Source organism: Salvia hispanica, chromosome 5, assembly GCF_023119035.1.
Source record: "Salvia hispanica cultivar TCC Black 2014 chromosome 5, UniMelb_Shisp_WGS_1.0, whole genome shotgun sequence".
In the NCBI taxonomy this organism is placed as follows: Eukaryota; Viridiplantae; Streptophyta; class Magnoliopsida; order Lamiales; family Lamiaceae; genus Salvia; species Salvia hispanica.
Window position 1 is genome coordinate 39,306,176 of NC_062969.1, and position 12,190 is coordinate 39,318,365.

Below are 12,190 nucleotides of genomic sequence, written 5' to 3' on the forward strand. Positions count from 1 at the left end.
CACATGCACATAATCAAAAATATAGAAGTCGGGCTTTGGCATTGTCATTATATTATTATTATTATTATTATTATTATTATTATTATTATTATTATTATTATTATTATTATTATTATTATTAGAGATAGAGATGTAAAAATTGGAATCGTTCCCATTGACTTTATTATATAGTAATCCTACTATTAATAATTCAACAAAACAAGATTAATATTCACATAAAAATCAATCCAAACATTCTTTAAATCAAAACAAGCAAATTGGCACCACACCAAGTAACAATAAAAAAAACTATTATTGCTATTCCATCACAATAAATTCCTTTAATCTCGTACAATCCATGAATTACACACGAGAATCAAATTGATGGTGACACTAGGTTCACGTGTAAGAAAACCACATCAATCACCAAAGAATGAGTTTTGTATGATCAAATGTGATCCTATTGTGAGGCCCTCACAACCCTAGGACTAGTCATGAGTCCGTACCCAAATGGAAAGAGTGGATCATAGATTGCATCTCCCACGTTCATCGGGAGCTGATCGACGGTCCTAAACCACGTGCGCGCGAGCCTCCCCGTAAAACCGTACTCGCCAAACAGGACGTCGGCGACGCCCTGGCCCTCCGTTCCGGGGAGCCAGGCCGCCACCAACGCGTCGATCTCGGCGATGTATGGCTCGATCACGACGGGGCGCCCGGTCACGAGCACCACGACGCACCTGACGGCCCCGCACACGTTTTTGATAGTAGCGTAGGCGGAGTCGTCTAGGGTTAGGGTCGTGCTATCGCCGGACGACTCCACGTAGGGCGGCTCGCCGACAACTACGATTGCGTAGGAGAAGTTGTTGGACTTTAGGTACTCCGCCTCGGGATTCTCGTTGTAGACTACTTTCGTCTCGGGATCAACGGAGTTCCTCACCGCCGTCAAGATCGTGGTCCCTACAAAAGTAGTCAAATCTTAGGTCAACGCCACGTGCGCACCTAATTGACCAGAACGGTCAAAATAATAAGGCTTGACATAAACTCACCAATGGTAATATTTCCAGAGTGTCCTTCCCAATCAATGGTCCATCCACCACATTGGTTGCCTATATCATCGGCGTGGCTTCCGGCCACGAGTATCCTCTCTGACCTCGTTGGAAGTGGAACGAGCGGCCCGTCTCCATCTTTCCCGTTCTTCAACAGAACGAGCGATTTCCTCACAGCTTCCCTAGCCAATTCCCTGTGCTCCTGTTTCAGGAATTGACCATAACTGTAAAAACGAAGACGAAGAAGACGAGACGCGATCATTCAAAGACGGCCCTAGAGGCAAACCTGGCTCCCAAGATAGTGAGCAAAACTGAGATCAGCTAATGGATTCTCAAACAGTCCCATGATGAACTTGACCCTTAAAATCCTTCTGACCGCATCGTTGATTCTGCTCATTGGGATAGCGTTCGCGTTCACCAACAGCGTTAGATCGTCGATGAACTCCTCATAGAGGGTCGGAACCATAATCTACGAAAAATTCAGATGTTTCTTCACAGACAATACATGATTATGAGCTTTTTGTTCTAACATGCTTGCTTAGTAGTGCTTACTTACCATGTCGAGTCCGGCTAGAATGCTAGTTTGAACAGAGTACGTGTAGTTCGAATGAGGCGGGTCAGTGAGACGATCAATACCACGCATATCCGAGATCACAAAACCCTGTTTCAAACAGAGAGAAAAAAATCCATTAGGCCTAATTCTCATCAAGTGGAAGCAAAATAAGCAGAGTGTTTACTTCAAATTTGAGTGTGTTTTTAAGGTATCCGGTGATGAGATCGTAGTTGGCGTGCATCCGGATTCCATTCAAGCTCGAGTAAGAGATCATTATTGTCGCGACACCCTTCCTGATCGAGTCGAGATAAGCAGGCATATGGATTTCTTCCAGCTCATTCCACTCTATCACTGTGTCATTCTCATTGATTCCATAGGCAGTGCCACCGTCTCCCACGAAATGCTTTGAACATCCCGCAACTTTCCCCCTTCCGCCACAACAAGCACGAATCAGACAAATTGAAGGCGAACAAACAACGACGTTGGAAAAAATATATAGATCATGCCCTTTAATCCCTACCTAGGAAGGACAAATGGGAAGTTGTTTGGGTAATTTGGTGGAACTTCCCCTTGCAGACCAGGGATGATCTCGGTCATCATCTGCACAATCTCGTGATCTTCACTGTAGCTTTCGTAACAACGGCCCCATCTCGGGTCCCTGCACACCTGCAAAGAGGAGTCACAAACATAGCAAGAAAATATCTCATCATCATTCATCAAACTTCACTCACTGCTATACAAGGCGCGAAGGTGTAGGGAATCCCCGTTGCTCTGGCTTCTAGAGCCGTTGCAGCGCCTATCCTCTTGACCAGCTCCAGATCCCTGATCCAGCATTACACGAAAATCACATCAACGCAATCCAAGAACTATTCGATCAACCATATCGCGAGAAATGGACTTGCCTGGTGACTCCAAGGCCGACATTGTGGGGGAAGATTGTGGCCTTATATGCATTGTTGTTGCCATGAATGGCATCAATCCCATAGATCAGCGGTATCCCTAGACGAGTCGACAGAGCCCCCTTCTGGAACGCGTTCACCATATCGATCCAGTCCTCTGCAGTAGCCCGCGGCCGAGGAACACTCCCTCCCCCACTCACAATACTCCCTATTTTGCACAAACCAAACTTCCCACTTCAGCAAAAACACAATCAAGAAACTATTTAAAGTGAGGCCTTTTGCTTAACATCTTTTTCATCAATCATCCCAAGAATTGAGCAAATTCCATCAAAGTTTCAAATTTTAAGATTAGGGTTCATCAAGAATTGACCCTTTTTCATCAATAAGGAATCAAACATGAAATCCCACAAATCAAAATTTGATCTTTTTGCACCTACCAATTAAATATTTGTGGATAACATCTGCAGATGAAACCTCACGTTCAATCTGAGTCATCTGCCCAATCTTTTCAGCAAGAGTCATTCTACTCATCAAATCTCTCACTCTCACCTCCACCGGCTGCTGCGGGTCCTTGTACTTCATGTACTCCGCCGCCACCGCCGCCGTCCACAGCCACAGCGCCGCCGCCGCCGCCGCCGTAAGCCTCCCCATGCTGATCAACTGAAAAAAAAAGTCCAAAAAATCTCACCTACTAAAACGCCTCCCAAATCTATGTGATAGAGAGTTTGTTATCATATTAAATGCATTGAAAAAAGATGATGAAAATGAAAAAAAAAATTGATCTTCCATTAACGTTGACATTGCTACAGCATCTAGCTATTATTACAAAGTGTTTCTTGAAATTATAAAAAAAAATAAAAAAATTTAAGGAACAATATGCAAACCTTCAATAATCAAAAGGGCATCAAGAATCAAGATTAGAGAGAATTTGAGAATTAATTTTCTTTCTTTGAAGTTTTAAAATGATTTGTGAGAGAATGATTTTTGGCGCTTTAGAGAAAAATAAAGTGGCACCTTTTTATAGTCATATTTTATGTTTTTTAATTCTTTAATTAATAATTATAATATGATTATTATTTACAGTGTACATGATGGCCAGCCAATGCCATTGCATCTTAGGAAAGCAGTCAGAAATTAAATCTTATCTTTATTGTTATCCAATCAATGAATTCCCACTGTCATTTTTGTTTACATTATCCCAATTTTATAATATTGGCGAATACACACTTGAGTACTATAAAAATAATTTAAGTTTTAGTCTTTTTACCCGTGAATTAAGCTAATCAATCTATCGACTATACCACCATTAATAAAATATACTCGTATTTTTTTTAGATTTTGTTCAATTATAATTGATCCGCAAATCTTTGGATTTGGTCGGTTACTCAATTCGAAGACGATTTAGTTTAAAATTTTAATACATCAATGATAAATATTTTACACCTTGGGTTATACTATAATGAATAGATATACAAATTCAAATGATCATTTTTGTTGAGTGTATATAAAAAAGTACAAAAACTAATTTTGTCTTTTTTATACAAATGTATAGATAATAGAAATTACTACTGTGAAGTAGTATTGAATTCAAAAGTCCAGATTAATTTGTTCTAATTTGTTATAATTGTTTAATTGAATATTGAGAGATATATAAATAATTTATAATCATGCCCAATTGGACCAGTTGCCAACTTGCTCTGTATTAGTAGTAGTTATTTATACTAGATAAAAATTGTGCCCATATCATTTATCATCAAATATATAAAATATCTTTGTTAGTCAAGAATGGGCGTGCTAGTTAATGTTATATTTATTTCTTGAATTAATTTGAAAATTAATACACAACCGTTAGTTTATTACGTGGGACTGAAAATATTGCTTTAAGAGGACCATCTATCCCATTGTATGTAAAAATCAAGTGATGCTGCATTTTTATTTATTGAAATTTAAGTTGGATACGTCCTAAATAGTACTCCTACGATACTATAGATGTCCATGTCATAACGCAATGATGTATGAATGGATTATTTATTTATTGCGTTGCTTAATTAAATTAGGCAAATTTGTAATCGGATTACTATAATCTGAAGTGTAGATTACGTGGAAAGGTTTTCCATTACCATAATTAATTGGATAAGATTTTGTCGATATTAAAGTTCAACTTGTGTACCTACCTCCTCTGGTATGGCACCAAACGGTCTAAGCCTTATATTTGAATGACTATTGTAATACAATTTACTTGATTGATTTTTTATAAAATCGAAAATATTGGTGTCACTTGAACCAATAGGCACTAAGAAGCAATTATAAGTTATTGAGATGCTTGTGTAAATGTGTAAGTTCTAAGAGAAATCAATAGACTATGTTTATCGGTGGGGTGGGTCGACCGCCACCTCACCCCACCTTTAAAAAAAAAATAAAAAATCAATAATATTGTCTCAATCTCAAGTAGACCACGGTCTCTCTCCACCCAAACACCAACCAGGCGGTCTCCATTCCATCATCCAATGAGATTGTGCCAAATGGCACAATCTCATTGGTTGATATATATATACTTTTAAATTAATATATCTTTAATATAAAATATTATAAAATTATAAAAATTATATCAAAATTCATAATTTTTCTTCCTCTATAAATAGAGACCACATTTGCTATAGTTTGCACACAAAAAAAAATATCTCTTTCCTCCTCCTATAATCTTCTTGTTTGATAAAATTTCATATTTTTAAGCTTACTTTGTTGCTAACTATGGATGATGATGAGAATAATATATTCTCCGATTCCCCAAATTTCTATCCTTCCCAAAACTACAACCCTTCCCAAAATTTTAATCCTTCTCAAGATTATTTCCCTAGTTTTGATGATTTTCCAAATTCTGATCAATTCCAAAATTCATTTCAAAACCAACATTCAAGCCAAGTCATATCACCAACCAACTTGAGTGCTTCAAACACTCCACATGATTGGAGTGAGCAAGAAGACATGTCATTAATGTCTGCTTATTGTTTCGTGAGCAGGGATGCAATTGTTGGCACCAACCAAACTAATGCCCATCTATGGCAAAAGGTTCTTGATCAATATGAGGAAGCAAGAAAAGAAAATCCAGGAATGGGCCAACAAAGAAGTTTAGAGTCATTGAGACAACGCTACAAACGACTCAACACAAATGTCACAAAGTGGATTGCTGCATACAAAAAAGCACATGATCGAGCTACAAGTGGCCAATCTAAAGAGGACATTGAGAAAGCCGCTCAACAACTGTATGGTAAGAGAAAATTTACTCACCATAAGGTGTTTGAGGAGGTGATGAGATACAATCCTAAGTGGGAATTGAAATTGAATAGTACTGGTTCAACGCGTTTCCAGCCAGATGAAGATAGTCTTGAAGAAAGTCGTGGGAGCTCAAAAAGGTCGAGGACTAGTGAGGAAGGAGGACCTCAAATTGACTCCATTCCTGAGAGTCGTTCTTCAACATTGCAACGTCCTACCGGAAGAGATCAAGCTAAGAGTAAGGCTAAAAGAAGAGGCAAAGAAGTTGCAACGTCTTCATATACAATCCCTAATGATTTCACTGCAGCACTGCGTGAAATGAGAGTTACACGTGAAAGGGAATGTGATATTCAAGAACGGAAGATCAAAGCAGCTAGTGATATTCAGGAACGGAACATCAAGGCAGCTATCCTTACTCCGCTGATGGCTAGGAGGGACTTAACTCCAGAAGAAGAAACGTTGAAACGCAATCTAATAGCAGAATTATTTGGGAATTGATCGTAGTTTATCTGTTTTCAATGTATGTTTCTTATTATGCAAATTTCAACTTCTGTTGCTTAGTGTGTAATCTTCAATTTCTGTTGCTTAGTATGTAATCTTTAATTTATGTTGCTTATGTAATTTCCAGTTTATGTGATAAGCCCTTCAATCAAAGTATGACTACATGACATTACAAGTGGGGGTGGAATCCAATGACATCCCATGTGATCACGAAAATCAAAGTGTGACTATATGACAAGTCATTTTCTATCAAGTGGGGGTGGAATCCAATGACAACCCATGTGATCACGAAAATCAAAGTATGGCTACATGACAAGGCATTTTCTATCACAAATGGTGGTGGAATCTAATGACATCCCATGTGATCACGAAAATCAAAGTATGGCTACATGACAAGGCATTTTCTATCACAAGTGGTGGTGGAATCCAATGATAACCCATGTGATCACGAAAATCAAAGTATGGCTACATGACAAGGCATTTTCTATCACAAATGGTGGTGGAATCTAATGACATCCCATGTGATCACGAAAATCAAAGTATGGCTACATGACAAGGCATTTTCTATCACAAGTGGTGGTGGAATCCAATGATAACCCATGTGATCACGAAAATCAAAGTGTGACTATATGACAAGTCATTTTCTATCAAGTGGGGGTGGAATCCAATGACAACCCATGTGATCACGAAAATCAAAGTATGATTACATGACAAGTCATTTTCTATCACAAGTGGTGGTGGAATCCAAGGACAACCCATGTGATCACAAATGATAGTAGTGGAATCCTATGCTCAACAAATTACTTCTATATATTTACTTATATGCTTCAAGAAAATTATACACAAATCCTCTCACGATTATTGAGCCAACTCTCCCTAAAAAATGTCATCAAGTTCTAATTTTGAAGCTTTCAATCTTCTTGAAGACAATGAATGGGAAGAAAAAATTGTTGAACAAAATCAGCAACTCGATCAACTAATCGAGGATATAGCTATTTGGCCAACAACCTTGCCTTCACAACCTACAACCCAGACGGCTAGAGCTAAAAGGAGATACATTGAAAGGAAACGCGAAGAGGGTCATGATATTATTTTCGAGCAGTACTTTGCTGAAGATCCAATCTATCCTCCAGATATTTTTCGAACAAGGTATCGCATGCGAAAACCTTTGTTCGAAAAAATAATGAACAAGCTCATCGACACCGACAACTTTTTTGTGCAGAAGCGTGATGCTACCGGTCGACTTGGTATGTCTGCAATTCAGAAATGTACAGCAGCGATGAGGATGTTGGCCTACGGGGCGGCGGCCGACTTGCACGACGAATATTTGAGAATGAGCGCACAACTCATTCGCAAATCTCTCATCAAGTTCGTTGAAGGTGTAATCTCTAACTTCGGCGATGAGTACTTGCGAAAGCCCACCGAAGAAGACTTGGCAAGACTTCTGCATATTGGAGAACAACGTGGGTTTCCAGGCATGTTGGGTAGTATTGACTGCATGCATTGGGAATGGAAGAATTGTCCCACTGCATGGGCTGGACAATATGCCGGAAGAAGCGGGAATCCGACAATCATCTTGGAAGCAGTAGCATCTCAAGATTTGTGGATATGGCATGCTTTTTTTGGAACTCCAGGTTCGAGAAATGATATTAATGTGCTTGATCAATCTCCTGTTTTTGATGATATTTTGGAAGGTCGAGCACCGAAGGTCAATTACATAGTAAATGGCCAGGAAAAAAATATGGGATATTATCTCACTGATGGCATATATCCTCAATGGGCGGCGTTTGTCAAATCTATACCAGGTCCACAAACGATGAGGCACAAGTTGTTTGCTCGACATCAAGAGTCTGCGCGAAAAGATGTTGAACGAGCTTTTGGTGTTTTGCAAGCTCGTTTTGCTTTTATCAAATGTCCATGTCTTATTTGGGATCGTGATATTATGGGGAAGATAATGATTGCTTGCATAATCTTGCACAATATGATAGTGGAAGACGAAAGAAGCACATATTCGAACTATTGTGATCCAGCAGAATTTATTCAAGATCGACTTGGACAAAGTAGTCATGAGAATGGAGATGGAGATGCGAATAATGATTTCATATATTCTACGAATAGAATTGCGAGTCTAGCTTCTTACATGAAAAACAAAGCCCAACTTCAAAACAGAGAAGCTCACAAAGCTCTGCGAGACGATTTGGTTGAGCATATATGGGCAAAATTCGGCAATTGCAATTGAATGTCTAGTTTTCATCTTATGTATGAGCACCAATTATGTATTTTAAATTTTATATTTCAATTATTGTAATGTATATTTTTTTTTGTTTGTTTTTATAATTTTTAGTTTGTCATTTATTACGTTTTTCTATAAATTTACAATAATAAGTATTTCATGTATTAATAATATTATTAAAAAATAATATAAAAATAAATATATAATAGTGTGGTTGGGTGGTTGGGGTGGTCATTGATAAACCATGAAAATGTGGGTGGTTGGGTTGGATAAATATTGATGATGTGGAAGATGATGTGGAGGAGATAGAAATAAATTAAATATTGAAAAAGTGGCTGGTTGGGTTGGGTTGGGTGGTTATCGCCTTCGTACTCCGAGTAAGGCTCCTCCCCCACCACCACGACCGCAAAGGAGAAGTTAGACGAGGCAACAACCGCCTTCTCCGGATTCTCAATGTACACAACCTCAGTTTCTTGATCAACAGCATCCCTCACACCAGATAAAATACTTGTACCTAATCACACATTGTCAACAAAAAAAGGCCTTAAACCACACACTTTTTTCATTCAAGATTCAAGAATCGTAGCATATATACTATACCTTTTGTGATATTACCAGATTGTCCTTGCCAATCCATAGTCCACCCTCCACACTGCCTACCAATGTCGTCGGCGTGGCTGCCTGCAACGAGCAGCCTCCGCGCATTCTTTGGCAGAGGAAGCAGAGGCTTACTCACATCCTTACCATTCTTCAACAGCACTAGTGATTTCCTCACAGCTTCCCGAGCTATCCGTCTGTGCTCCTGCGCGAATCCAACATCCCAATCAGTACCAAAACACGAACATCAGCCTTCGACTAGTGCCACAACCTGGCTTCCCAGATGCTTCACCATCGTACGATCAGACAACGGCTGCTCAAATAGTCCCATGATGAACTTGACCCTCAGTATCCTCTCAACAGCATCATCAATCCTGCTCATTGAGACCACCCCTTTCGACACCAGAGAAGTCAGCTCGTTGATGAACTCGAGGTACGTGTAAGGCACCATCACCTGCAACAAATCAGCACCTAACATGAAATCTTGGCTCACAAGATTAGATTTTTACATTCACCAACCATGTCTATTCCTGCATTGATAGCAGCTTCGACCGAGTAAGTGTAGTTGGCACGAGGAGGGGTTGTGATACGATCAAGCCCCTCCGAATCTGAGATCACAAATCCCTATTGCAAGAGGAAACAAGAAAAGGGTTCACTTAAAAAGCAATAAAGATCAAATCTTGGTTATAAAAGAGCTACCTTGAACTTCAACTCATTCTTGAGGTATCCAGTGATGAGATCATAGTTAGTATGCATCTTCTTCCCGTTCCAGCTAGAATACGAGATCATGATCGTGGCAACGCCCTTTCTGATTGAGTCGACATACGCAGGCATGTGGATGCTCTTTAGGCCATCCCAGTCTATAACCGTGTTGTACTCATCGATCCCATCAATCGTCCCTCCATCTCCCACAAAGTGCTTAGCGCAAGACGCGATTTTTTCACTGTTTTTGCACGAATCGCCTTAAAAAATCTTGAAATGTAGCCTTAAATTTCACACACAACACACACACACCTTCCATTCACATATGGGAAGTTTCTCTGGTACTCAGCTGGCAAGTAGCCTTGCAAGCCAGGTACAATCTCTGTCATTTCCCGCACGATTTTAGGATCTTCGCTGTAGCTCTCGTAGCAACGGCCCCATCTCGGGTCACGACAAACCTACAAAACAATCAACCATGTTATATGCTAAAAAAGGGACTAATTCTTGATTTTTGCTTTTATGTACCGCGATGCAAGGGGCGAAAGTGTATTGTATCCCGGTAGCCCTGACTTCAAGGGCAGTTGCAGCTCCGATCCTCTGCACGAGCTGCGGATCTCTGGCAACAACCAACACAATGCAAGGTTCATTCTTGAACAATAAAACAACAAAAAAGTTGTCATAACTAATACTACCTAGTAGCTCCAAGGCCAACATTGTGAGGGAAAATGGTGGCGTTGTACGCGTTGTTGTGGCCATGAAGCGCGTCCACGCCTATGATAAGAGGGATCCCGAGGCGAGTAGAGAGAGCGCCTTCTTGAAAACTGTCAGCCATGTCCATCCATGCCTCAGCAGAGGCATGGACGGCCGGCTCACCTCCCGGGCTGATCAAAATGCTGCCTAAACACGCGATTATCATCAAAATGTAAAAACGCGAACAAGAAATCTGATGGGATTCTAATTTCTACCAATGTGGTGCTTCTTGATGATCTGAGGTGATGCTACTTCTTTTGCAATCTGTGTCATCTGGCCTATCTTCTCCTCGAGTGTCATTCGACTCATCAAATCTCTGAGCCTCGCGTCTAGAGGCTGCCGGGGGTGCCTGTACCCTGCATCACCAGTGGCAACAAGCAAGAAGCAGAACAGCAGGAAAAGCAGGTGAAATGCTGATGAATCAGCCATTTTTGAGATTGATATGAAATCTTGATTTGTTGCATTTGATCTGAAAAGGTCATATATATATTGGATGCAGAGATTGGAATCTCAATTCTCAACGACTTTGCTTATTTTATTGGACTTGAGAGTTCAGTTTTAGGTGAGAAAACTACCAAAAGCCTTTTGATTTTGCAAATTCTTGCTTCTGAAATGTGACATTACATTTTATTTTTGGTCTTTGCAATACTCACTAGTAAATTCATCACTTTGAAATAAATATATGTTGCAAGATAATATTTTTTAAAGAGAAGAAAAAGTCTACTAGTTTGTTGAGAATACCTGGGGTGAGATTTTATCATTTTAGTATTTAGGGGGTGTTCGGTTGGCAAGACTAAATCTCATGATTAAATATGTATCATGTTTGGTTAATAAGATTGACCATCTCAACTTAATCCTAGATGGATAGTCTCATGATAATTAGTCATAGCCTCCCTCCTCCAACTAAAGAGAATCCTAAAAAGTCTACTAGTTTGTTGAGAATACCTGGGGTGAGATTTTATCATTTTAGTGAACTAGTGTGTGTGTGTGTGTTTTGTGTTGTGGATAATGAATTTGGGAATTACATGCATGCAAAATTGCAATTAAATGTAAAAAAATAATGACTGAGTTCTATATATATGTGTCCAAAGACAAATGTGTTTTATAAAGTTGGTTTTTGTTAAGATAATTAAAAAAAAAAAACACTGCTGTTTTGAAATAAGCAAGGGAGTTGCTTGTTCTAGTATCTAATGATATATTTTTTGTAGGATATTAAAAATAATTGAGTCAAGAATGACAATTAAATTAGGGGATGTTGATAGATCACCAAGAGCCTACATTTAGAAAATTCAAATAAAATAAAATAGGCCCACTAAGTTGTGATAAGACGAAATATTGATCAATCTAGGGTCTTCTATATTTGTTCTTCAACTTCTTCTTTTTGGCTCTTTAATCTTATGGAGTACATTAGTACCCATAAGATTGTGTGCATTTATGAGATTAGACATGAGCAAGACACCAATAGTATATGTCCCATTTTGTATCTAAATTTATTTTAATGGCATGAAGTTGTAAGTAAAATAATGTCACTCATTAAATATGAACTTTGTACCCCTCTTACCCAATAATTTCATCCATAAATTCAGTTTTTATTTTTCTCAGTATTCTCAAGACGAAATATTCTGATTTTCTATTTCTAATACATTGCTGATTTCGT

The 12,190-nt window shown here is 39.0% G+C and overlaps 4 protein-coding genes across 5 annotated transcripts; 2 read left to right on the forward strand and 2 right to left on the reverse strand.

Annotated features, from left to right (window-relative positions):
• Window positions 1-273: 273 nt before the first annotated feature.
• On the reverse strand, window positions 274-3,480 carry LOC125189033 (beta-glucosidase BoGH3B-like). The gene is made up of 10 exons (XM_048086200.1): window positions 3,362-3,480; window positions 2,915-3,137; window positions 2,481-2,685; window positions 2,310-2,400; window positions 2,099-2,244; window positions 1,763-2,006; window positions 1,582-1,686; window positions 1,312-1,494; window positions 1,026-1,227; window positions 274-936 (listed from the first exon to the last, which is right to left on the reverse strand). Exons 2-10 carry the CDS (start codon window positions 3,126-3,128, stop codon window positions 440-442), a joined length of 1,887 nt encoding a protein of 628 aa, XP_047942157.1. The 5' UTR covers window positions 3,129-3,137; window positions 3,362-3,480; the 3' UTR covers window positions 274-439.
• Window positions 3,481-5,132: 1,652 nt separating this feature from the next.
• On the forward strand, window positions 5,133-6,366 carry LOC125187868. Its single transcript, XM_048084512.1, has 2 exons — window positions 5,133-5,745; window positions 5,847-6,366. Exons 1-2 carry the CDS (start codon window positions 5,647-5,649, stop codon window positions 6,246-6,248), a joined length of 501 nt encoding a protein of 166 aa, XP_047940469.1. The 5' UTR covers window positions 5,133-5,646; the 3' UTR covers window positions 6,249-6,366.
• Window positions 6,367-6,956: 590 nt separating this feature from the next.
• Window positions 6,957-8,537, forward strand: LOC125186159. The gene has a single exon (XM_048082495.1). The coding sequence runs from the start codon at window positions 7,135-7,137 to the stop codon at window positions 8,488-8,490; it is 1,356 nt and encodes a 451-aa protein (XP_047938452.1). The 5' UTR covers window positions 6,957-7,134; the 3' UTR covers window positions 8,491-8,537.
• An 86-nt stretch (window positions 8,538-8,623) lies between these two features.
• Window positions 8,624-10,977, reverse strand: LOC125186158 (beta-glucosidase BoGH3B-like). Of its 2 annotated transcripts, none has more exons than XM_048082493.1 (9): window positions 10,749-10,977; window positions 10,476-10,680; window positions 10,309-10,399; window positions 10,096-10,241; window positions 9,781-10,024; window positions 9,601-9,705; window positions 9,353-9,535; window positions 9,085-9,286; window positions 8,624-8,998 (listed from the first exon to the last, which is right to left on the reverse strand). In XM_048082493.1, the coding sequence occupies exons 1-9, from the start codon at window positions 10,960-10,962 to the stop codon at window positions 8,661-8,663; spliced, it is 1,728 nt and encodes a 575-aa protein (XP_047938450.1). In that variant the 5' UTR covers window positions 10,963-10,977; the 3' UTR covers window positions 8,624-8,660. The 2 variants fall into 2 exon arrangements, with proteins under 2 accessions (XP_047938450.1, XP_047938451.1); XM_048082494.1 differs by having other exon boundaries at window positions 10,476-10,676; window positions 10,749-10,849.
• Between the last annotated feature and the right edge of the window lie 1,213 nt (window positions 10,978-12,190).